The 24,532-nt window shown below is 39.0% G+C and overlaps 1 protein-coding gene across 1 annotated transcript in view; it reads right to left on the reverse strand.

Moving 5' to 3' along the window:
* The window catches only part of RORB (RAR related orphan receptor B), a 247,460-nt gene that overhangs the window by 48,763 nt on the left and 174,165 nt on the right, over positions 1-24,532 (reverse strand). The window contains exons 2-3 of the mRNA XM_021008622.2: positions 11,535-11,620; positions 7,145-7,286 (exon numbers count right to left, since the gene is read on the reverse strand). Coding sequence (XP_020864281.1) covers positions 7,145-7,286; positions 11,535-11,620 — 228 coding nt within the window. The remainder of the gene's footprint in view (positions 1-7,144; positions 7,287-11,534; positions 11,621-24,532) is intronic.

Below are 24,532 nucleotides of genomic sequence, written 5' to 3' on the forward strand. Positions count from 1 at the left end.
CGACCTGGCATAGGGGGTAGAGAATTGGCCTTGGAGACAGGGAAGATTTGGCCTCATGTCTTGACTCTTACACATGATGGCTATGTGATCCTTGGAAAGTCACTTGGTTTCTCAGTGTCCTAGGACATTCTAAGGTCATTAATTATGGAGAAGGTCCTCATCTGGGAGTTCCCTGAATCAGTGAATTCACAAGTCAAGTCTGTCTCCATCTTCCTCTGCTTCAAATGGAGTACAAATGTTAGGAGTTTTATGTGTGTCTATTCCTCTGTCTCTGTCCCTCTCCTTCCCTCTCTTCTTTCCCTGCTTTCTTCCCTTCCCCTTCTTCCCTCCCTCCCTCCTCCCTCTCTCCCCTTCTCCCTCTCTAGCCTTCCTCCCCCCTCTCTACTCTCTCACTCCCTCCCCCCCTCTCATTTTATTTTTATAACAACCTTGCAAGTTAAATACTATTAAGTATTATTGACACTCATTTTAGAGATGAAGAAACTAAGGTTGAGAGAGGAGGTTCAGTTATTTGCCCTCTTGGTCACACAGCTAGTAAGTGTCTGAGATGGGATTTGAATCTAGATCTTCTTGACTTGAAACCTGATGCTCTTTCCACTACTCCATTAAATTGTCTTTTTTGTTGTTGTTGTTGCAAAAATGGACCTATCTGCTTTTTCTATAGACAGTCTTTTTCTCAGTACTATTTGTAAATCAATCAATTACATGGATAAATCTCTGTAACAAAGCTTAGTCCCTAGGAGATTTGTTTTTGATGGAATAGAGAGTAGGGACAGCATTTTTTATGTTTTTTGTTTTTTTGGTCTTTGTATCCACATCACTAAGCTGTTGTTTTTGTCTGTCCTTCGAAAGAGGGTTGACATTACAGGGTGCTGTCTTGACTTGTCTGTGAATTGGATTTAAGTGAAGCACAGTGCCTGGCACATAGTGGATGCCTGCTCAAAAAAATTCTGTTAACCTTTAGAATATTTACATCTTCTTACTGCCTTCTCCTTAATCAGAACAGTAGACATTTGAAATGGAAAACATCTTAAACTTGAATTTACACTATCATTCTGTTAATCACATCTATACATGCATGGAGGGAATACCTTCACCCATACACTGTAAGCCTTCCAAATACTTAGCATAGCACTACATACAAGGTGAATACTTAAGAAGTACTCAGCTTTTTTGGAAAAAGCACTAAATTTGACATTAGTAGATTTAGGTTTAAGCTCCAGCTCTGTCATTTGCTAACTTTAAACTTTTCTTAAGCTCTCTGAGCCTCAGTCTCTACATCTATATAATGGAGATACTAATATTTGATTGTTTGCCTCAAATAGCTATTGTGAGGACCAAATGGGATAATGATTAGTGAATGCTTTAGAAGCTACAAACCCTTTATGTCAGGTAATGTTGTTAATATGAAAATTGGACATTTTTATGGTAGTCTTTACTTTGCTCTTTTATGGTGATCTCTCCTTACAACCATTTCTACCCATGCATTGGGTAGATAAGTGTGTAGATAAGAATCTTGGCTGTGTCACCAGAGGAACTAGGTTCAAATACATTCTTTTATTACATATGCGGCCTTGGGCAAACAACTTCACCTTTCCAGGTCTTAGTTTTCTCATCTGTACAATGAAGGTTGAGCTAGATGACTTTCAATGTCCCTTCCAATACTAAACCTATGATCCTAAATAAGTTCTTGGATTTGGCTGTAGGATCTGAAGTTGAACTAGAATTTCTGGAGTTGCCCAAGGATAATATTACTGATGGGACAGCTAAATGGCACAGTGGATAGAGTGCCAAGCCTGGAACCAGGAGGACTCATCTTCCTGAGTTCAAATATGGTCTCAGACATTTACCAGCTGTGTGACCCTGGACTTAACCCTGTTTGCCTTGGTTCCTTATCTGTAAAATGAGCTGGAGAAGGAAATGATAAACTACTTCAGTATCTTTGCCAAGAAAATCCTAAATGGTGTCATGAAAAGTTGGACATTATTGAAAATGACTGAACAACAACAATATATATTACTGATATTTGTAATCTGAATGAATGCTTATTAGTAGTGAATTATATGGTTAAATGAGTTTAATTCAACTAAATTTAGTTAGATTGTTAGAGATTGCCTCTTGTCACTTTCCACTTATTACTGTTTACAGCAATTTTTCTTTTTCATTTGATATATGTTGTCAGAATGGATTAATGTTTCCTGTAGCAGGCTTAAAATGAAAACTTTGGGAACCTTTAATAAAAAGGAAGCACTTTCAGAATGATTCAAAAGTCAAATTTATCTGTTAGCAATTCACTTTATGAGAAATGGAGAGTTGAAGATTGTAAATAGATTGTTTTGAAATGAATCATAATGACTACCATGTGCAAACATATCAACCAGCTCATGGTGTGCCATTAAGTATCTAATTATATGGACTTTGTCACTGAGCAAGGATGGTGTTTCTGGGCTGGTGGAATGAACCAGAATGTTCTGAAAATCCTTGATGAAATACTAGCTATACCCTCAAGCTTCTGCAGGGGGATCTGACTTCATAAAGTAACAGTGATGGGCAGCAGAGATGTGGAGGAAAAGCATATTAATTGGCCCTCTAAATCAGAATAATGACCCATTCAACCTTAGAGTTTTTTTTTGTCACAGACAAGGTCACCGCAAGATGTTTTGCACACAATACTTTTGTGCAAATACATCTAAATTTCAGACAAGGATGGGATAATATTTTTGGTTTCCATTTCAGGCTGTAGGGAATTAGGGAATTATATAGGGAATATATATTCTCAGTTTATATATATATATATATATATATATATATATATATAATATATATATATGTATGTATGTATGTATGTATAGGGAATATATAGGGAATGATAGTGATGATGATGATGATGATGATGACACTTAAAATTAAGGAACAGTCTACAAGGATGTCTAGAGTCCTTCAACAAAGAGATTGAACTTTACAGGCATGAAAAGAGTTTAGCTAAGAGGAAATTAAGTAAAATAGTGGTGCTGGAAGATTTGACAATTCATTTATTATACATACAATCTTGATTTTCAGCTTGGGCCAAGCTGGATTTTCATCAGTTTGCTGGATGACCAGGAATTGCCACTTGGTGATTGTTGCTGTTTATAGGATTATAGATTTAGAGATGGAAGGCAACTCAGAAGACATCTAGTCCAAACCTCTAATTTCCTAGATGAGGAAACCACTCCCAAAGACATAACATGGCTTATTCAACATGGTAGAAACAGGTTTTGAACCCAGTGTGTATGACTCGAAATCCAGCACTCTTTCACATGCTCTATGTGAACTTTAAAAAAGTCACTTAACCTTCCTGTTCCTAGGAGGTTGGACTGGATGGTCTCTGAATTTTCCTTCTATCTCTAGGTCTATGATTCTGTTAGCTTATAAATAATTTCTTCTTGTTGTTCAGTCATTTTCAATTGTATCTGATTCTTCTTGACCCCATTTGAGGTTTTCTTGGTGGAGATACTGGAGTGGCTTGCCATTTCCTTCTCCAGCTCATTTTACAGATGAGGAAACTGAGGTATGCAGTGTTAAGTGGCTTGCCCAGGGTCACACAGTTAGTAAGTGTCTGAGGCCAGATTTGAACTCAGGAAGACTTATCTTCCTGATTCCAGGCTCAGCACTCTATTGTACTGCCTAGCTGCCATAAATAACTTTAGGAACGGTGATAACTCCTCTGGGGGAATTATAGAAGTCTCAAGGGCAGTTGCTGAGGATGCCCTTTAAGTGCAGCTTTTGGCTGAATCAGGCCATACTTAAGGATCTAGAAGGCCACATGTGGCCTCAAGGCTGCAGGTTTCCCACCCCTGTCTAGCAGTTTAAAATGCTTGAATGGGCAGCTGTGGTCAAGGGAACCTTACTATGGCCAGGTGGGGCAGCCAAATACCTTAAGCAATTGTCAGAATGAAGCACATTTCTCACAAATCTTGCAAATTAATGCCCCCCCCAGTATAGGTCTGATCTCCCCAACGGCACCGGTTTCCTAGTGCCCCTCAGATGAATCACAAACTCTTCTGTTTGGCATTTAAATCCATTTGCAATCTGATTCCAGTCAATCCTTCTATACCTATGCTGATTTTACATAGTTCTGCAACACTCATTCTACATTCTAGCTAAAATGGCTTATTTGCTCTTTCTTGTACACATTACCTCTTATTTCTGTTCCTGTGTACAAGATAACCCCCTTTACCTGGAATGCTCTCCTTCCTCACATCTGCATCTTGGAATCCTTGCTTCACTCAAGGCTTGGCTCATGTCACCTCCTAAACAAGGTCTTTCTTGATCCCCTCTTTCACTCCCACCCAGTTGTCTTACCCCTGCCTCACCTCCTCTCCAAATCACTTTGCAATTTGTATTGCATCGATTTTGCATCGACCTTCCTTAGTACATGTTTCTCCCCAGTGGGGTCTATGTTCATTTCTGTTTTTGTATTCCCAGAGCTGAGCACAGTGCCTGGCATATAATAAATGCTTGTTGAATTAAATTAGATTGAGCAGTCTTAGTCTAGTCACTATTAATACCTTTAAAGCACTTTGGGAATGCTTACTTAACCAGTCTAAGACATGACATTTTGGGCCACATAAAAGCTTCAGAAAAATCAAATCTCCTTCATATGATACAAAGAAGAGGCTTTTCACTTTGAGAAAGAATTCCATTTTTTCTCCCCTCGCCCTCTTCTCACCACTCGTTTGGCATGTACTCATCTGCAGGAGGTATTTGGGAAGTCATTTCTAGCAGCTTCAGGATGATTATTTGACCCATGGTATGACTGCTTATCATCCTCCTTAGGTCTCCAGTGTCCTTAGACATCATATTGTTTTTATTTCTCAGAGGCTTCTTTAATGGGGTTTATTCCTTCCTCCTTTGAGAATGTCATTCCACTATTAAATAGCCCCCAGAATCTTCTCATGCCAAGGTAGGTGAGGAGCCTCCTCTCCTATGGGGGCTGAATTAAATCTGTACTGACTCCTGGCCTGAGTCCTCTTGGAGAGTAACTCTTTCTTCCCCATGAGGTCATTCAACAGCACAAATACTAGTAGTGAGAAGAGAACGTGTTTTCTTTCTTTCTATAATAGAATCAAATATTGGACCCAGAGTCAAGCAAACCTGAGCTCTAATCTGGCCTCAGACACTTACTAGCTATGTGACCCTGGGCAAGTCACTTAACCTCTGCCTACCTCAGTTTCCTCAACTATAAAATGGGGATAATAATAGCACCTACTTTGCAGAGCTGTTGTGAGATAATATTAGCTTAACATGGGGTCTGGCACATAGTAGACATTTAATAGATGTTTCTTTTCTCCCCCCCCCTTCCTTTTTCTGCCTCATTTTCTTCATCTGTAAAGTGAGGATAATAGCCCTGACTTCCCAGAGTTATTGTGAAGATAAAATGAGATACTTGTAAGCGCTTTGTAAAACTGAAAGCACTATAGAAGTATTATTATCATTCTCACCACCATTACTATTATTCAGGGCTCACTCCTCATTTACAAATGAGGCTTTCAAGCTGGTGTCAATTAACGTGCTGCCCTCACATGGTAGAAATGAGTTATGTAACCACAGTTCAAATTCCTGTGTAATCCTGCTAAACCAATTCCAATGAAGACTATTTTTAGCCATTGGCAAAATTCTCTTTTTCCTCCTTTTCTGGATCTTCTTAAAAGCATAGGTCAAATCATGTCACGTGGAAGTCTGTGGTGAGATGATTTAGTTTTTAGATACACAATCTCTGGGAGCAGCCCTCTATACACATAGCAAGGGAGGGACAAAACATGGTTGGTTAGAAGATGCCTACATTCTTTGCTCCTTTACATGTTTGTAAATCGAAAGGCATTTCCTTGATGCCCTTAGCTGAAGCAAGGCAGATTCCTTGGGGAAGGTGTGGGGTGGATGTCTCTGGGACAAAGGGAGCTGTAGATTCAAATGACATAGCTGGAAGGACTTTCTGTTTAGGGAAGGCAGACTAAGGACCAAGTATTTTATATGTTAGCTGTCAAGTTATAAGTCAAGTTGAATTTATCCAGGTACTTAAAACCATGCCACACACTAGCTCCAGTTGCCCTCAAAGTGTACTAAAAGTAAATGAATGACGATTATCATCACTTTGGAATATGAATATAGAATCACCTCTTTTTTTTTTTTTACAAAAGTTTATTGCTAAGAACTGTAGCAGAGAGAGTGTGACTGGAATCTCAGAGAGCTGAAGAGATCTAAGGGATCTAAGAATTTATCTAGTTCAATTCTTCATTTACATGTGAGGAACCTGAGGCCCAGAGAGATTAAATGACTTGCTCAAGTCATGTGGGAGATAGCATCAGGGAGAAATGCCATTTCAGTATTTGTTGGGATGCCAAGATTCCCTGCAATATGCTGGAAAAGGCCAAATGGCTCCCCCTCATTCCCCTTTCCCTTTCCCTTGCTCAAACATTACTCCCTTCTTACCTTTATTCAGGAATTACTTTGGGGTGTGGGGAGAAAATGTGGCTCTATCCATGAAGTTCATAGTTGAGGAACTTAGAGTGGTAGTTATGGTGAAAGGGTCCCTACTGTGTTAGATTCTGGGGCAAATTGTCCTAAACAACTCTCCAAATACACACTGGTCCTTGATAGCTGGGTCTTTGCTAAGAGTTGATTGTGAGCTGGAAGATGGATTTCAGGTAAGAGCAAATCATCTGCTAGATAGAACTGATCATATACAAGAGCTCGTGAACCCTGTTCACAAGCAGAAATTTATCAGGCCTATTAGCTGAACTCACACCTAACTAGCAAGCTGCTCCAGGTTAGGCATGTCACTTAGCCGATCTCTTCAGCTCCCCGTGTTTGCAAAGCTTTTTTTTTTTAAAAGAGCATTTTGCTTCCTCTACCTTCAGTGTGAACAACGCACCTGTTCAGCTCGTTACTTTCTCACCAAACACCTTTGGTCGTTCCCTCTTCCCCCCACTCCCCCCAAAATCTTCTATGTTTCCAGTTAATATGCTATCAGATTGGTCTTCCCCCTCCCCCCCTTCAATATTCCCACCCTCTGGAAACTGTAACAAGGGGTTTAAATTGGCTCCAGCAAAGCAGCAGCCATTTGAAAGAGCTTAAATAGGAGAGCAAGATGTTAACTCTTTACCATCTCGAGACATTCCTAGGGCAAGACACTTCTGTAGCCGGCAATGTTGGCACCGGTTTCTGTTCGTTCTGTCAATTAAACAGTTTCTCTGCCTTGGGCAGGAGTAAGAAGCATTGTTCTGCTGGCTCCTTCGAAAGAATCCCTGGAGGGAGGGAAGGAGGGAAAGGAGAAGAGAGAGAGAGAGAGAGAGAGAGAGAGAGAGAGAGAGAGAGAGAGAGAGAGAGAGAGAGAGAGAGAGAGAGAGAGAGAGAAATATATATATTTATAGGAAACAAAACCCAAAAACCATCATCATGCATGGATGGGGATGTTCTCTATGGTAAGGTTTCTTTGGAGGGGATTCACTGTCAACACAAATTTGTTTATGTGTAAAAACTCTTTGGATACCTCCTTTTGGATCCTGCTCAGGTTCTCCCATTAAAGACAATGCAGACTTTCTCCAGGAAGAATAAAGCAGCATTTCATGGACATGACAGTCACAGGAAGGTAGAGTGTCCCCAGAATGTGCTATGTAAACTGATAAAGTAGGAATAAGCACAGAACCTAGGGCTTCTGTTTGTCCTTCAGTCCTATGTGAGAACTGGGAACAAGCTTATGTCCAAGCATAGGATTATAGATCTGAACTGGAAGAGACTTCCACTCTACCTTTTCCCCTTTTACAGATGGGAAAACTGGAGCCCATGGAGGCAAAATGACTTGCCTAAGGTCATAGAGAGAATGTGTCCTCTGTCTGACACTTATTGGATTGGAACCTGGGTCCACAGACAGAGCCATTATTCTTCTCACAGTACCATGCTGCTCTAGGAAAGCTGAATGAAATGGATTTTGCAGCTGCCAATACATATGCACACACACAGAGAAACAGAAACAGATACACGTACACATACAGCATGTACATATACATGCAGTTTATGAAGGGAAAAAGCATGGGGTTATAGCTTGGAAAGAACTCAGTGATGGTGTGTATCATCTTCTCCATTAAAATGGAAGCTGCTTAAGGGCAGGGACCGTTTTTGATTTTTCTTTGTATCTTTGGCATTTAGTTCAGTGATTGGCACATTGTAAGTACTTAATAAATGTTTATTGATTTGATTTCCTAAGTGTCCTTGAGTAAAACACTTGACTAGAGTCATCAGTCCCTATGTTTTCCCAGCTAATTACTTGCTGAACCTTCGATATTAATTTAAGGACAGGCCAACCATCTCATTCCAGTACCAGAACCAGCCCTGGGTTCCATTACCCCTTCCCTCACCCTCAGCCATGCATTGAAAAGAACTAGCATCATCACAACATAGGCACGAGTATGATTTATCCAATGGAATGGGACTATGAGATTTAAAGGGTGACAACAATGGGATCCGGAGGTGTAATCATAGCAGAATGAGAGATCTGGATGGCAGCAGAGACTGGATTCACAATGAGATGGAAACTGGGCTGACACTCAAGGACGAACGATTACATTGAAGTTATTACAAGTACTAGAAAGAAGTAATATGGCTTCTCGGAATCCGTGAAAACAAGTCATACAGCATCATTTCAGCAAATATACCTTGATGAATAGTGACATGAGACTTACATTTCAATAAGCATTATGTGGCTTGTACCTTTTGGTGCTTAAGAGCTAAGAGCTGATGAAAAACTGTGGAGCACAGGCAGGTCTGATACTGACTGAGAAACATTTTCCTGAAGCTATAGCTACAGGCTTAATTTGAGGCCAATTTGACACTAATTATGAGGCATTTCTTGCTTATCTGTTGCTCATTATTGCAAATGTGCTTTTTGGCATGAAAAGTAGTTTCTGTTTCAAATTTTATTGAATGAACAGGGATTTGAATGAATGCATGAGCTGAGTCAACGTTATTTAAAAATGAGTTGTTGGTACTGACTTGAAAATAATGTCACGAAACATTTAAGGGTTGATGTAGAGTGTTGTCTTGCTATTATTAAAAAAAATTCTTTGAGGTTCTTATTAGAAAAAAATTACAGTGTGTTTTAATTTTTTTTTAATCATTAAATATATATATAGTTTTAACTTTCTGTGGTTCAGGATGTCATTTTAACTCAAAGCTTAGAGTACTCCATGGAACAATAGCTACATTCTTTGCTGAAGGTTGATTTCTATTCGAAGAGGAGAGGCAGAAGGGAGAAGACGATAGGAAGCCAGAACACTTAAATGCTATTCCCAATGTGGCTACTGACCTGTTGTTTTACATTTGGCAAGTCATTTAATCTTTTGGGATCTAAATTTACCTATGTTCTAATTAGGTTAACTATAGCATAGAGAAGAAAATGTTGGGTAAAATGTTTTGATTCTGAATGGAAAACATTTCTTCAGACTTCGAAATTCGTTTTTCTTTTCCTTTTCATCTAGGGTTTGTTTGTTTTACAATTAAACATGGACCAGTTTCACCTGATGTTGAACTAAGTGATGCAAACTTTCAAGAAAATATTAATGTGAAAAGGAATGGATTATTTAAAAACCAATAGAGGTGAAGTGTCTTTCTCTGTAAGAGAAACATCAGAACTCCAGTATTTCAGGAAGTTAGGAAAAAATTATGTCTACTTGCCCATGAGAAGTAACAATTGATGCCAGGAGAGGGAAGAGAGATAACGTCATTTTACCTTTACTGTAGGAAATGGTGGCCAGGGAAGGAACAAATGCGTGCAGCTGATACATTTCCAACCTTTAATTATAAGGCTGCGGTGCAGGAGAATATTAAGGGACATCTCTGGAGGTTCACAAAAGGATTAACAGTAATCATATCCAAGAGAGCTCAGGATGTTGACTGGTTACTGAGATAAAGCTTTTCTCTTTCTTTTTTCTTTTATCATTTATTTCCTTTTCCCCTCTTTTTTGGTGCCAATTTCAATTACGGGGATCACACTTTGTGTGAGCATTATAAAAAGACTTGTCAATTTCTCACCCAGCATCACTATTCAGTGGTGTTACAATGGGCTTTGTTTCATTTATATTTGAAAGTCTCTTCAAATGAAGACCGGATCTCAGAATCTATGACTCTGCTGTTTCTCGCCTCAGTTTACTGACATTAAATAATGATTCACTTTGCTTGCATCTTCAATCAGGGCCGTAATTGCTCTTTCCAATAACTACACCTATAATGTCACCTTTCCCTACACATGCTGTGCTGCATTTTACATGTTCTATTTGCAGTCCTAACCAGTATGACTTTGAAACAGTTGTGTAACAGTTCTCATTTCCCTCTCCATATTTGATCTATAGTTCCTTTTTTACTTCGCATCATTCATTTTGGAACCATGTTGTTATGTATCTGATTTTGTTAGCTTTAAGATTGGATACATGTTAACTGTTTCACTTCCCTCAAGGATTTCTTGCTCATTTAAATTCTTTTGATTTTTGGAAGACAGGAAGACAAGGCAGAGGAAATAGTAATGGACTTGGAATCAGGAAGACGATTTTTAATTCCCAGTTCTGTGACTAAGTACAATCATAAATTAGAGATGGGAAGAATCTTAGAGGTCATTTGATGCATCTTAATAGATGAGAAAACAGATATTCAGAGGTACAGTGATTTAGGATCACAGGTCTAGAGCTGGGAAGGATCTCAGAGGGTATCTACTCTAACTTTCTCATTTTACCCAGGAGGAATCTGAGGCCTGTAGATGAGGAATGACTTTCCCAAGGTCAAACAGGTAGCAAGCATCAGCAGTAAGAATTGAATCCAGGTCCTGACTCCAGAACCAGTGTTTCCCCTCTGCCACACTAAATATGTAGCATGCGATAAAGCCAAGAATTAAACTTACCTGATGCTGAAAGCAGCACAGTTTCTACTTTACCATGCTGACTTTGGGCAATAAATTCTCCTACCTGAGCCTCAGTTTCCTTATCTGTAAAATGAGGAGTTTGACCTAGTTGACCTCTAAGATTTTTTTCGCAGCAATAAAATTCTTTTGGCTTTTCTCCTTCACCATGAAAGTAAATTCCTTTTGCAATAGTTAGATTGGCTTCCCCTTTCTCAAGAGGTTCAGGGAAATGTTTATAGCTATCACCTTACAATATTTATTTTTAACCTTTAATTTGCCCTTACAGGTAGCAAGTGCCTTCAAGTTTAATGGGGACAATACTGCTAACACAGCAAGCTGCTGTATTTATGTGGCTGCTGTGCATGTGAATAATTCAGGACCTTAAACAAAAAGCAGTTTTTAAGGCACTGTTGGCTGGTCAGTCAATTATACACACATACACACACACACACACACACACACACACACACTTTACATATATACACATACATAAATATATATACATACACATGTACGTATATAATGAATTAAAAGGAAGCCAGCCCACCATGAGTATCATCATTAAGTGCCCTGATGCTTTTGACCAGGTTCTATTAAAGTCTCATACCTTGCAGCCTTCACATGTGATGACTCCGTAGTGGATTCCAGAGGACTTATCGCCACAAATTTTGCATGGTATCACTTCAATTTGTGCTGAAATGGGAAAACAGACATTTTGAGCTCATGAGTCTCTTTTCTTCTTCCCTTCCTTTCTCTCCCACCCTCTGTTCTTTTCTTCCTTCCCTAACCACAAAAAGAATTTGAAAAGACTAGTTTGGCCATGTGTGTCTTGCCTTCTTATTGTTGTACTGTTCCAAAGCTCTCTTTAATCCCATTCTGACTGATGGGTTCTCTCCCAGAATTCCTTAGTCATTCTCAGGCTGAGAAGCATAACCAAGAACTAGATTTTTTCCCCCTAAATTGATCCTCCCCAGAAGTATATTCATAAGCTGTGGGTTTCTTCCGTCTTTCTACTTTGAACTCTAATCTCTAATCAATCAATCAATCAATAATCTTTTATTAAGTACCAAATACATACTAGGTAATATATTAGGTGCTGGAGTCAAGGAAAAAAAGTGAAATAGTCTCTGTTCTCAAGGAGCTAATGTTGGAGGGAATACAGGTAGATAGATAAGTAAATAGCGGATATATAAAAAATAAATATAAAATGATTTGGTCAGGGCTATGGTGTGGTATGGATTATTCCTGTTCTTAAGAAGTTTATAATCTAGGGGCAGCTAGATGGCACAGTGGATAGAGCACTGGCCCTGGATTCAGGAGGACTTGAGTTCAAATCTGGCCTCAGACACATAACACTTACTAGCTGTGTGACCCTGGGCAAGTCGCTTAAACCCACTGCCTAGCCACAAAAACAAAAACAAAAAAGAAGTTTATAATCTGATGGGATAATGCAAAACATAACTGGAAGGTGATCAGGAAATAATATGGAGACCTGATTCCAGGAAAGGTAAAGTGAAATCTCACTAATCAGAGTTCAGGAATCTGGAGACAGAATCCAGTTGGTTCTGATATAGCACTTAACTGACTGACCCTTAATGGATACTGAGAAGTGGAAGTGAGGAAGGAAGGCATCCTAGGCATGCGATGTACAATCTTTTCAGCTGTCTCTCTCTGTTTATGACCCCATCTGGGAATTTCTCTGCAAGGATATTGGACTGGTTTGCCACTTCCTTCTTCAGCTCATTTTACAGATGAGGAACTGAGGCAAAGAGGCTTAAGTGACTTGCCTGGGGTCACACAGCTAGTAAGTGTCTGAGATCAGATTTGAACTCAGGAAGATGAGTCTTCCTGGTTTCAAGCCCAGAGCTTTAGCCACTTCACCACCTACATGCCCAGGCACGGGATAAACGCTTCCTAAATACTTCAGCCTAAGCAAAAGCAGGGAGGTAGGAGATGGGATGTAGTATATGTGGAACTGCAAATTAGCTAGTGAGTGATGGAAAATGTGACTGAGAAGATAGGCTACAGACAGACTGGAAAAAAAAAACCTTAAATGCCAAACAAATTACTTTGCATTTTGTAATACAGGCAGTGGGGAATCAGTAACACTTCTTGAGAGTTACTGAATTACTATATGATCTGAACTGTGCATTAAGAGTATCAGTTTGGGGGCAGCTAGGTGGTGCAGTGGATAGAGCACCGGCCCTGAAGTCAGGAGAACCTGAGTTCAAATCTGATCTCAGATCAGATACTTGCCACGTAATAGCTATGTGACCTTGGGCAAGTCACTTAACCCCAATTGCCTTGCTGCCTTGCCAAAACAAAAACAAAACAAACAAACAAATGAAAGAGAATGCCTCATTTCATCCAGCATAGAATCTGAACTAAGAAGGTTCTGGTGCTAGAGGGGTGGGGAACCACCCCTTGAGGCCACAAGGGGCCCTCTAGGTTCTCAAGTGCAGTCCTTTGACTGATCCAAACTTCACAGAACAGTTTTTGTTCTATAAAATTTGGACTCAGTCAAAAGGCCACGCCCAGAACCTAGAAGGCCACATGTGGCCTTGAGGTCATAGGTTCCCCCCCAGTCAGCTAGATCCATGCCCCTGACAAGCCTGAATGAAGGTGGTGACTGTGGAGTGGGTGAGTGCAGAGAACGGTACAGATGAGAGAATTGGCAGAATCAAAGAGTTCTAGAACTCGAAAGACCTGGCAACTGAAGAGAATTGAGGGGTGAGTGAGAGTGAAGAGTCAACTATGATTCACACTCAATGTGTCCAAAATTGAGTTCCCTCCTAACTTTTCCTCCTTTGGAACTTCCTGATTACTATCGAAGGCACCATGCATCCTCCCCATCACCCAGGCTTGCAACCTGGGTGTCATCATCAACTCCTCATTCTCTCTCAACCTCTGTATCTAATCTGTTGCCTATTCACTTTACCTTCATAGCACCTCTTGTATAGCCCCCTTCTCTCCTCTGAAACTGCCATCACCCTGGTGTGGGTCCTTATCACCTCACACTTGGATTACTGCTAAAGACTGCTGGTGGGCCTCCCTTCCCCACGTCTCTCCTCACTTTGGTTCATCTTCCAGTCAGCTGTCAAATTAATTTTCCAAAAGCACAGATCCGACCACATCACTTTCCTCTTTAATAGCTCTCCAGTGTTCTCTCTATTATCTTCAGGATTGAAGATAAAATCTACTGTTTGGCATTCACAGCCCTTCATAACCTGGCTCTCTTTTACCTTTCCAGTCTTCTTGTACCTTATTCCCTGCCATGTACTCTTTAATCCAGTGACACTGGCCTCCTTCCTGTTCTTTGCACAAGACACTCCATCTCTAGACTCTGAGTATTTTCACAGGCTGTCCCCATGCCTGGAATACTCTCCATCCTCTACTATGCCTCCTGGCTTCCCTGGCATCCTTTAAGTTCTAGTTAAAATCCCACCTTCTACAAGAAGGCTTCCTAATCTCCCTAAATTTCAGTACCTTCTTTCTGTTGTTTATCTCCAGTTTATCCTGTATTTTGATGGTACACAGTTGTTTTCACGTCTTTCCCATTAGAACTGCTTGAGGTCAGGAACTGTCTTTCACCTTTCTTTGTATTCCCAGGAGTTAGCACTGTGCTTGGCACATAACAGACACTTAATAAATGTTTACTGACTGACTCCTAGGTTGTGAACAACCTAGGGTGGCTGGAAGAATTGTAGTACCCTCAATAGAAATAAGACAGAAAGGAAAGGGTGAAACTAGGAAGTATCACCTTTTTTATGCTTTAATGACATTTTATGCAAGATCAGTGGACCATAAATGACTCTTGCCCAGAGATCCAATTCATATGCTAAGGTAATTATAATCACCTTAATGTCCACTATTTTTTGAGTGCCTACCAGTTCTCAGGTTGTGAAAGATTCAATGAAACATATGACATACTTTTTTTGTTCTTAAAGTAATTTAGGCAAGTAAAACTAACGTATGTGAAATCAACGTGAGACAAATACAATGCCAAGCTATATGAATGTGTGGCACCAGTTCTGTGCTCAGTAAGAGTCGAGCGAAGGCACAGAACAATGTGGGTTAGCTCAGACAACTTCATGAAGGAGGGAAACGTTGATCTGGGCCTGGATGAGCATGGTGCCGGATGAGCATGGTGTCATAGGCGAGAGAGAGGAGAACTACTTTCTTGTAGGGTTTAGAGGGCAATAGCTAGAGAAACATGAGAAACAGCATTGAATGAATAGAATGGGGTTAGAAAATGGAGTGCTTTCCAAACCAGGTGAAAGACTTTAGACTTGATGGGGCAAGGTGAGGAGAAGTAGGCAATAGGGAGCTAGGAGGATGAAACAATGGAATGATATGATAATAGTGATGTTTTAGAAAAATTGGTCTGGGGATGGTATGCAGGATGAACCGGCTAAGGGGAATAATCAGAAACAAAGAGATCACTTTAGAGATTAGCACAATAATTTAGGTATGCTATGATGAGGGCCTGAACTAGGATGGGTGGCAGTGAGCATAGCAGGGAAGGGACATACTTGTGAAACATTTTGAAGAAGATATGGAAAAATTTATTGAAATTACACATAGGAGATAGAAGAGTTAAAAAAAAGGACCATTTCTAGCTTGACTATAGGAAGAGTAGTGGTTACACTGATGGGAATGGAGAATATTGTTACGGAAAGGTGGTTTTTCTTTGGCGATTATGCAGGAGAAATAATGAGTGGAAGATTGATCTATTGAGTGCCTTGGTATCTCTTGCTAACTACAAATACAATTCATTTACAACAGTCCTGTTCCTGAAAGAAAAAGTCATAAAAGCTGATGTTTATATGATGTTATCAACCCCTCTCCCCATTTTATAGATAAAGAAACAGGATGGTTGATTTTTTTCCTGGGTATATAGGAAATTAGTGGCAGAACTGGAATTGGAACCCACTTTCTTTGACTCTAGCGTTTTGATTGTTAAACTATGGCCCAAATTGGATTTTTTTGGGGGGTTGACCCAATTTTTCTTTTGTCCAAACAGCTAAGAGTATGCCAGGTAGATGAAGCAGAGACACTGAATTCTTTTTCTTCTGAACTAGCAATGCTTGGAAGGTGGAATAGTAGTTTGCTAAACCTTTAGGAGAGAGGGAATGCCTTTACAAATGCCAAGAATTCCAATATATCAAAGGAAGGAAACTAGTAGCTTCCCCAAAAGGATTGAGTATATGTATCTCCTATGAATATGAATAATACTATGAATAATCAGTATGTTTTGGTAAGATCATAGTGTCTCCTTCTCCCCTATCCCTCATGCACAAACTATAAATACAAGTCTTTTACTCCTTATTTGAAATAGTAATAACAATAGGTTACATTTATTCAGTCCTTCAAGGTTAACAAGATAACATAGCTTATCTCATTTGATTCTTACAGCAACTTTATAAAGTTGATATTTCAAGTATTATTATACCCACTTTAAAAATGAGGAAACTGAGCTCCAAAGTGGTGAAATGACTAACTCAAGATAACACAGCTTTTATCAGAGGTAGGTTTGGAATACAAGTCACACCTGACTCCTAGTCCAGCATTCTTTCCTACCAAAACACACTGCCTATAGGGTTTCAATTGAGTTATTTGAGAAGTTTGAGCCATCAACCAACTTTTCTCATCCAGACACCTATTTATATCAATTAGAAGTTAGAATTTAAATGGAGGTGAATCTTTGATTTGATACTTTTTTTGAGGAAACAAACAGATTTCTATGAAAGTCAAACATAAAGGAATCAAAAGAAAAGATAATTGTTTTAATCATTTAGAAGCCTGGACTAGAAGTCAGAAATTATAAATTGTGTAAACTTGGTCAAGACACAATTTCTCGGTCTTCCCGGTTAATTCATCTATAAAATGGACAAAGGCCCTATTGACCTTATAGTATTGTTGTATGTGTATAACACATTTTGTAAAATATGAAGTGTTGTATAAATATCAATTATCATTAGTGTTTTAGCTTACGGTCATGAAAGCTAGTTTTTGTTTTCTCATGGCTGTTCATGGGTTTTTATGATTAGGGTATATGATTTAAAATACAAAGGATTGCAAAGGAAACCAATTATATAATTATCAACATATCAAAAAATTCAAGTTCGTGAACCACAGATTGTAAAGCTCTGCCTAACACTACTTGATCCTAAGGTCATAGGTCTTGAGCTAGAAGAAACCTCAGGGGCCATCCAATCCAACCCCCACATTTTACAGATGAGGAAACTGAGGCCCAGGAAAATTCAGTAACTTACTCATAGCACACAGGCAGTAAGTATCAAAAGTAGTGTTTGAACCTAGGCCTTCATGTCTGTCCCAGTATTTTACAAAAATGACTAAATTCCACTGTCCCCATAAATCTGCAGCCTAAAAGAAAATATCATTAATAATATGCTTTCCCCAGAAATGCACTCATATTTTTACATTAGACAGACAGACCTGATTTAAAGAGTCCAAAATAAGATGGTAGCCTTAGGAGACTGTGGCTTTGATTTCTTCAAGCCCATCTTAGTTGGGTCACAGGTTTATGTTTGTGTTGACATTTTAGTTTTTCAGAGGGGCTGAGATGAATTAGCTTGCCATAAGACAGAGATGGGCAGGGGAAGAGAGAGAGAGAGAGAGAGAGAGAGAGAGAGAGAGAGAGAGAGAGAGAGAGAGGCTGACATTTTCTGACTAGCCAGGTGACCTTGGATGGAATGACTCAGAGGGTCAATGACCAGGAAAAGGGAAATGGGAACCTAGAAAAACAATTCTTCCCCCAGGCTGAAGAATTATAGCTGTCCTCTCAGCCGCATAAAGCACAGTGCTAGGGCCAGCCAGGATCCTGATCTCTTACAGAAACTGAAAATGTTTCCAGAGTCATGGTGGAGTGGGTCCTGGAAAGGCATGAAGTACAGTGGAAAGACAGTTGGCTTTGGAGTCAGGAAGACCTGGATTTAGATTCTGCCTTTGACACATACAAGTTTTGTGATTATGGATAAGCCACTTAACTTCTCAGTGCCCCCAAGCAACTCTCTAAGATTTAAAGTTGCAGAAGAGTGCCCTTTCTATTTCAGTGGGGGAAGTTTCCATGCTTTCAGTTCCATACCCTAACTGATGAAATCACAAGCCCTAACCATTCCCCTACTTTTCCCAAATGGTTCCATCTTCACTTAGTCATTTAATTTCTTCTTCTTCCTCAGGTTGATGGAAACCCAGAACTGAGAGGAGAACAAATAATTTGTGGATAGCTTACAGATTAATTTCCTGCCACTAGCACCAATCTTTTGGTTGATTCATCTCTTGTTCTAATTCCATCTTGAATTCTCTAATTTAGCAATTCTGTTCTTCCTCTGATCTGGGAATGAGAAAGGGAGGAGGTTGCTTATGGATGGACAACTCTCCACAGGAACTTAGCTGAAGCTGGAGCCCTGCACACTTGAAGGAGAAGGGGAGGATTAGTGGGATAGAATCAAGAGTTCTTAACCTGGGTTCTGTGACTTTTATTTAAAAAAATATTGATAATTATATTTCACTATAATTGGATTCCTTTATAATCCTACACATTTCATTCAATGCATTTAAAAATATTATTCTGAGAACAAGTCCATAGACTTCACCAGATGCCAAAGAAATCCATGACTCAAAAAAGGTTAAGAACCCTAGATAGACTGAAAGTACATTTTATTAAATCAGTTTTCATGTCTGCTTTTGAAAATATTCTAGATAACAGGAGTAAGAGGCTGTGAGGACAGTAAAAAGAACAATATTTTGGGAGTCACAGGGCCTAGGTTCAAACACTACTTTTGATATTTACTGCCTGTGTGACTATGAGTAAGTTACTGAATTTTCCTGGGCCTCAGTTTCCTCATCTGTAAAATGTGGGGGTTGGATTAGATGGCCCCTGAGGTTTCTTCTAGCTCAAGACCTATGACCTTAGGATCAAGTAGTGTTAGGCAGAGCTTTACAATCTGTGGTTCATGAACTTGAATTTTTTGATATGTTGATAATTATATAATTGGTTTCCTTTGCAATCTTTTGTATTTTAAATAATATATTAAAAAAAAACATTCTGAGAATAGGTGTCCATAGGCTGCCAAAAGGCTTCATGATCCAAAATGAGTTTAAGAGCCTTTGTATCACAGGAACTTCTGGGTTGGTTATAATGAAGTTCAGAGCCTCAAGGAGAGTGTGCTTCCTTTCTCACCCTCTACACTAGTCATTCATATTACCTCTTTCCCAACCAGGAGGCTTACAGCAATTCTTGCCTCACTCCCCAGGGGGAAGAAGGAGAGATCTCACCCATTTGAACCTTTTGTAAATAAACACTTAGTTCCATTTAGCAGCCAATTAAGAAGCTTTTTGTCACTACACAGTAAACTGAAAGGAAACAGAGATACTTGTTCTTGTACCAAAGTGGAAAGTAAAGGACCCCTCCATCAGACATTTCTGTTCACTAAATGTGAATATGGTTCATGCTTTAAGACCTGGGCTTTCCTTGGTCCATCCTTTCTACTTCTCAATTACATTTGCCTCCATACTTTCCCATATGTTCTTATCTTTTTATTCCTTCCCAGTATATCTCATTCCTCAGACTGATGTCCCTTGTTGTGCTTACGTGCATTTCTGGCCTAGTCCCTGGGTTTAGAAGGCATATACCACTCTCCCAGCCTCCAAATTTCTAACAAGCATGGGAGAGGAGGGACCCTGTGGTATCTGAAGGCTTCCCTCCTTCTTCCCCCTCTCATCTCCAGTCTAGCATTTCTCTCTAGTCTGTGGGGCCTCCCACCATGTTTATAGTGATTAACAAACTAATGGAAAATTCCAGGTATTCATTGTACAGTTCCTATTCTTATATAATATCGAGTCAAATTTACTCTTTGCATAAATTACTCCCCCAGAGAGTAACTTATACATGGGGAGAATCTGGTTCAATAAGTTTTTAATTAAAAGATGATCCAACTCTATTAAAGGAAATGAAAATAGAGGTAATTTGCCCCCCAGGGTGTTGGAAGATGTTTTTGAAAGCTACAAAGGTTATCTTATACAAACAGGATGAGGAGTGATTGAAAATCAAGACATCTGCATGTTTATAATCTTAACTCAACATTCAATTCGGAGGAAATGCAAATATTTTCACAGCATTTTGGAAAATAACAGAAGTGGTTTAAAAGTCATGATAATATGGGGAGGGAGTAATATAAAAGTCACCCTTCTCCCTTCATCTCCTATTTTCACCAACAACTTTAGAAATAAACATTTGGGCTTGTTTATAGGTGAAGATAAAATTAAATCACTAGTCCAATTCTTATATTCCCATATAAAAAACAAACTCTAACTCTGATGAATAGTACTTTTTAATATGTGCTAACATTAAATTTAATAAAAAAAATCTCTACAATAGGGTTTAGTCAGGGTTTGATTTCAGATACTGCATTGGGACTGTATAGTTAAATGCTGCCCCAAATGCATGTGTTACACCTAAATGACTTAGATCTAAATGATATCAACAAGATCTTCCAGTGGAACGGTCCAATGGTGAACCCAGGTCTTGAGAGACTCTTTTTCACAGCAGTAAAATGAATCTCCAAAATACATTGAGTGTATTAGAAAGCACAAGCTGTGATCCTAACTAGAGGGATGGCCTGTTTATTGTTAGGACTAATTATGTGGGGATCTGCTCTTAGTCTCTTCCTTGGTTTGTGTGGTCACTCATAGAATACATTCGAAGGCCAGTTTTGTGGAGTTTGGGATGTGATGAGACATGAATTTATGGCTTGCCCAGTTTTCATCTTCTCTTTTGTTTTTCAGTCTGTTTTTTTTCTACCCCACCAACAATTTTTTGCCCCTTCCCATTTTTTTAGGAACATACATTGTGAGATTTTTATTTAAAACTTCAAATTCATTAAGATGAGAAAGTATTTCTATGTCTTTAAATCTTATAAAAATATTAACAGATCAAATAAACTGGGTGTTCTAGTGAAAAGGAAGCTGTGCTTGGAATCATGAAGACCTGGGTCCAAATCCTGCCTGAGACACTTATTAACTCTGTGACCTTGGACAGGTCACTTAATCTCTGGTGCCTCGGTTCCTTTATCCATATAATGAGTATCAGACTTTGGCCTCTAAGATCCCTCCCAGCCCTAAATCTCTGAGTCTATAATTTTATACTCCTTGTTCAGTGGTATGTATAATTTCAAATAAGCTGGAAATAACATAGATAAATGACCAACACTAGGAGAATAGTAGAATGAATTGTTTTAATGAGATATTATAATTTGATTAAAGTCAAACAGGATGAGTGATAAAAAAGAAACTTGAAAGATCTTTAGGAAATAATGTAAAGCCAAAACAAAGCAAAACAAAAACTAGATGAATGAGCTATGCTCAAATGAAAAAAAAAGTGAATGAGAATGAATAGATAAAGAATGTTGATGAGAGCTTAGAGAGAATGAACGATAAAGCAGTATGATATATGTTATATATATCTTTGAAATTCATTAGTTTAAATGTCAGTAGTCACTAAGCAATTTTAGGTGTTCGTATTGATGTTCAATGTTAAGTTTCAAATTGTTTTTGTGATACAGACCTTTGATTTCTTTGGCAATGGAGTTCCAGTAGAGGAAGTTCCCTCTACCTGTGCAAATCAGTGACTGTTCTGCAATAGGTAATCTTAGAGAGTTGTGAGGGGGAGAGGCACTGCCTAGACTCACACAGCCAGTATGTGTCAGTGAAAGGATTTGAACTTAGGTTTTCCTGTCTCTGAGCTAAGCTCTCTATCCATCATAATGCTGTTCCTCTAATAAAATATGTCCATTTCTGTGCCTTTGCTCTGCCTGTCTCTCACTCCTAGAATGCACTCTTCTCACTTCTGCTTCTTGGAATCTTTGGTTTCCTCTGAGGCTTGGTTCAGTACCACCAAGCTTTTCTAGATTTTCCCATCAGCTAGTGCTTTCCCTTCAAACATTATCATATGTTCATCTTTCTATATCTTCCTATAGATATACATTGCATATTGTCTCCTGGGTTAGAATGTTAATTCCATGAGGGCAGGGACTGTTTCACTCCTGTCTTTGTGTCTTCAGTCCTGAACACAGTGCCTGGCATCAGGTGCTTAATAAATACTTGTTTTCTTTGGGGCTATCCTCTCTGGGGCAGAGTCTCACAGAATCACTGAAGTTTAGAGCTGAGACCTTAAAGATCAAAACTTCAACAGCCCTTATTTTACAGATGGGAAAACTAAGGGCCAGAATGTGGTCCTGACTTTTTGAAGGTCACAGAGATAATGAACCATAGAGATGTGTCATTGAAAGACTTCAGATAAGGTGATCCATTAGTTGGCATAATTGATCTTACCATGCAACTTAATTTCCCCCATTTAAAGCCCTGTTCGCTAGAGTACAGGCAAGCGTAGTAGCCAATAACTAGGCAGACAAAAATTACGAAGCAAAGTTTATCTTCAACATTCTTTCACCTTACTTTTGGACATCCTCTGATTCTCCCACTCCCTTTCTTAGGTACACAGAATCTTCATACTACTCCAAAAGCCCTCCATCTCCAACCCCACTCCCAATAAAATACCCTTCCTTCCCAGATAGCCTTCAGGTCTTAAATATCCCCTTGATTTTGTAAAATTACTTGTTCTGTATCCCACTCCTTGAGCACCCTACTACCTGCTAGTGACAAGTAGTAATGAGTTAAACAGATAAACTGATCTCTTACACTGTGTTAGTTGTTTAACTTATGAATACCCAAGGAAATAGCATGGCATAATAGATGAAGGAGAGACTCATGTATTGCAGTAGATAGAGCATCATCCCTGGAGTCAGGAGGACCTGAGTCCAAATCTGGCCTCAGACACTTACTAGTTGTGTGACCCTGGGCAAGTCACTAAACCCTGATTGCCTCCAAAACCAAAACCAACCAAACAAAAAGAACAGGTTCAGCAATCAGTGAGACCTAGGTTCAAATACTGCCTGTGTCATATGTTGACAATGATCCTGGGTAAAGTTGGGGAGAAGTAGCTGATTAACATTAAAAGAGTGAGTTTCCTCACCAGGAATTCTTAATTATAAATAAATAAATAAAATAACTAGTATTTATATAGTGCTTCATGGTTTATAAAGTACTTTATTTACAAATGAAAATGCAGATATGATTAAAAAACCTATTACTACCCAGATAATATAAGATCTGAATCCTAAAAGGTCCTTAAGGAGGCCCACTGGGGAGATGGTTTTAGCTGAGGGTAAATGGGCTTTCAAAGTTTGAGACTATGTCATGCCCATGTTCTATTCAGCATTGAACATTTTGTAGGCACTTAATGCTCTTCTTGAGAGCAAAACCTTTTTTTTATCCCCCCAATTTCTAATAACAATAGCTGACATTTGTATGGTATATGAAGCATCTTTTATGCATTGTCTTGTGACTTATGGAAGATAGGTAGTAAAGTACAATTCCCATTATACAGATGAACTAATTAAGTTACAAAAAGGGCAAATGAATTCCCTAAAGTCACTTAGCAAATATGTGGTAGGGTTAGGGTTTTAAGAAAGGACCTTTAACTCTGAATCCAGTGATCTCTTTATTGTACCAAATCTGTAAATGCTTTGCTGGTCATTAAGTTTTTTTTTTTTTTTTACTAAATTCTTATTGAATTGTGTGGAATTAAATTACATAAACATCTCAAATTTGATCTTTATTTCTGCACTAAAAAATGTAATCTACTTTGTGAGGTGTCTTAGTTCAAATAGTTTACAGAAAGGAGGGGTGCAGATGACTGCTGAGCTGCCATTTTGATAGTATTGTCCAGGCAATGCAGATAGCTGACCAGTAAATTCCTTCAAACATCTGGTTTGACTGATGTTTCACTGAATTGACCGGCTGTTTGAACTAAGCAAGCCAAATGGTAATTTTGGTTTGCTGTAGATGTGATCACATTCTTATCAGCATATTGTTTCAAACTATTATATCATTCTTTGCATTTGTATCCCTAGAGCCTAACACAGTGCCTGTTGCTTAATGAATGCTTGTAAATTAACTGATCATAGAATCATAAATCTAGAGCTGGGAAGCACCTCAGAGGCCAATTCAAACCTCTCATTTTATAGATGTGGAAACTGAGGCCCATGGAATTTGAGTGACTTGAAGATCACACAAGTAGTAACTGTCAGAGGTGGGATTGGAACCCTGATTCTCTAGTAGCAGAGCCAGTTGCATGTTCCATGGTAACAGTGGTCAATGAAACGACACCAAAAAATTAGTCTAACTCATGTTTATATTTACTCTTTTGTAATAACAGCTAAAATGCATATAGCAACTACTACATGTCAGGCACTGTGCTAAGCATTTTACATTATTATTATCTCCTTTGAGTTTCATACCAACACGGCAGAGGTGGGTGCTTTTATTATCCCTATGTTACTACTGAGGAAACCAAGGCAAATAGAAGTTAAGTGACTTGCCCACTGGGACACAGCTAGTGTCTTCATTGAAGCAGGATTTGAACTCAAGTCTTCCTGACTCCAGGCTTGGTGCTATTTCCTCTGTGCTACCTAGCTCCTTTTTGGTTCTCTTCATTACCCTTTAATCAAGCAATGTAATGAA

The sequence above is a fragment of the Phascolarctos cinereus genome, unplaced genomic scaffold (genome assembly GCF_003287225.1).
Source record: "Phascolarctos cinereus isolate Bilbo 61053 unplaced genomic scaffold, phaCin_HiC Scaffold_4;HRSCAF=312, whole genome shotgun sequence".
Lineage (NCBI taxonomy): Eukaryota > Metazoa > Chordata > Mammalia > Diprotodontia > Phascolarctidae > Phascolarctos > Phascolarctos cinereus.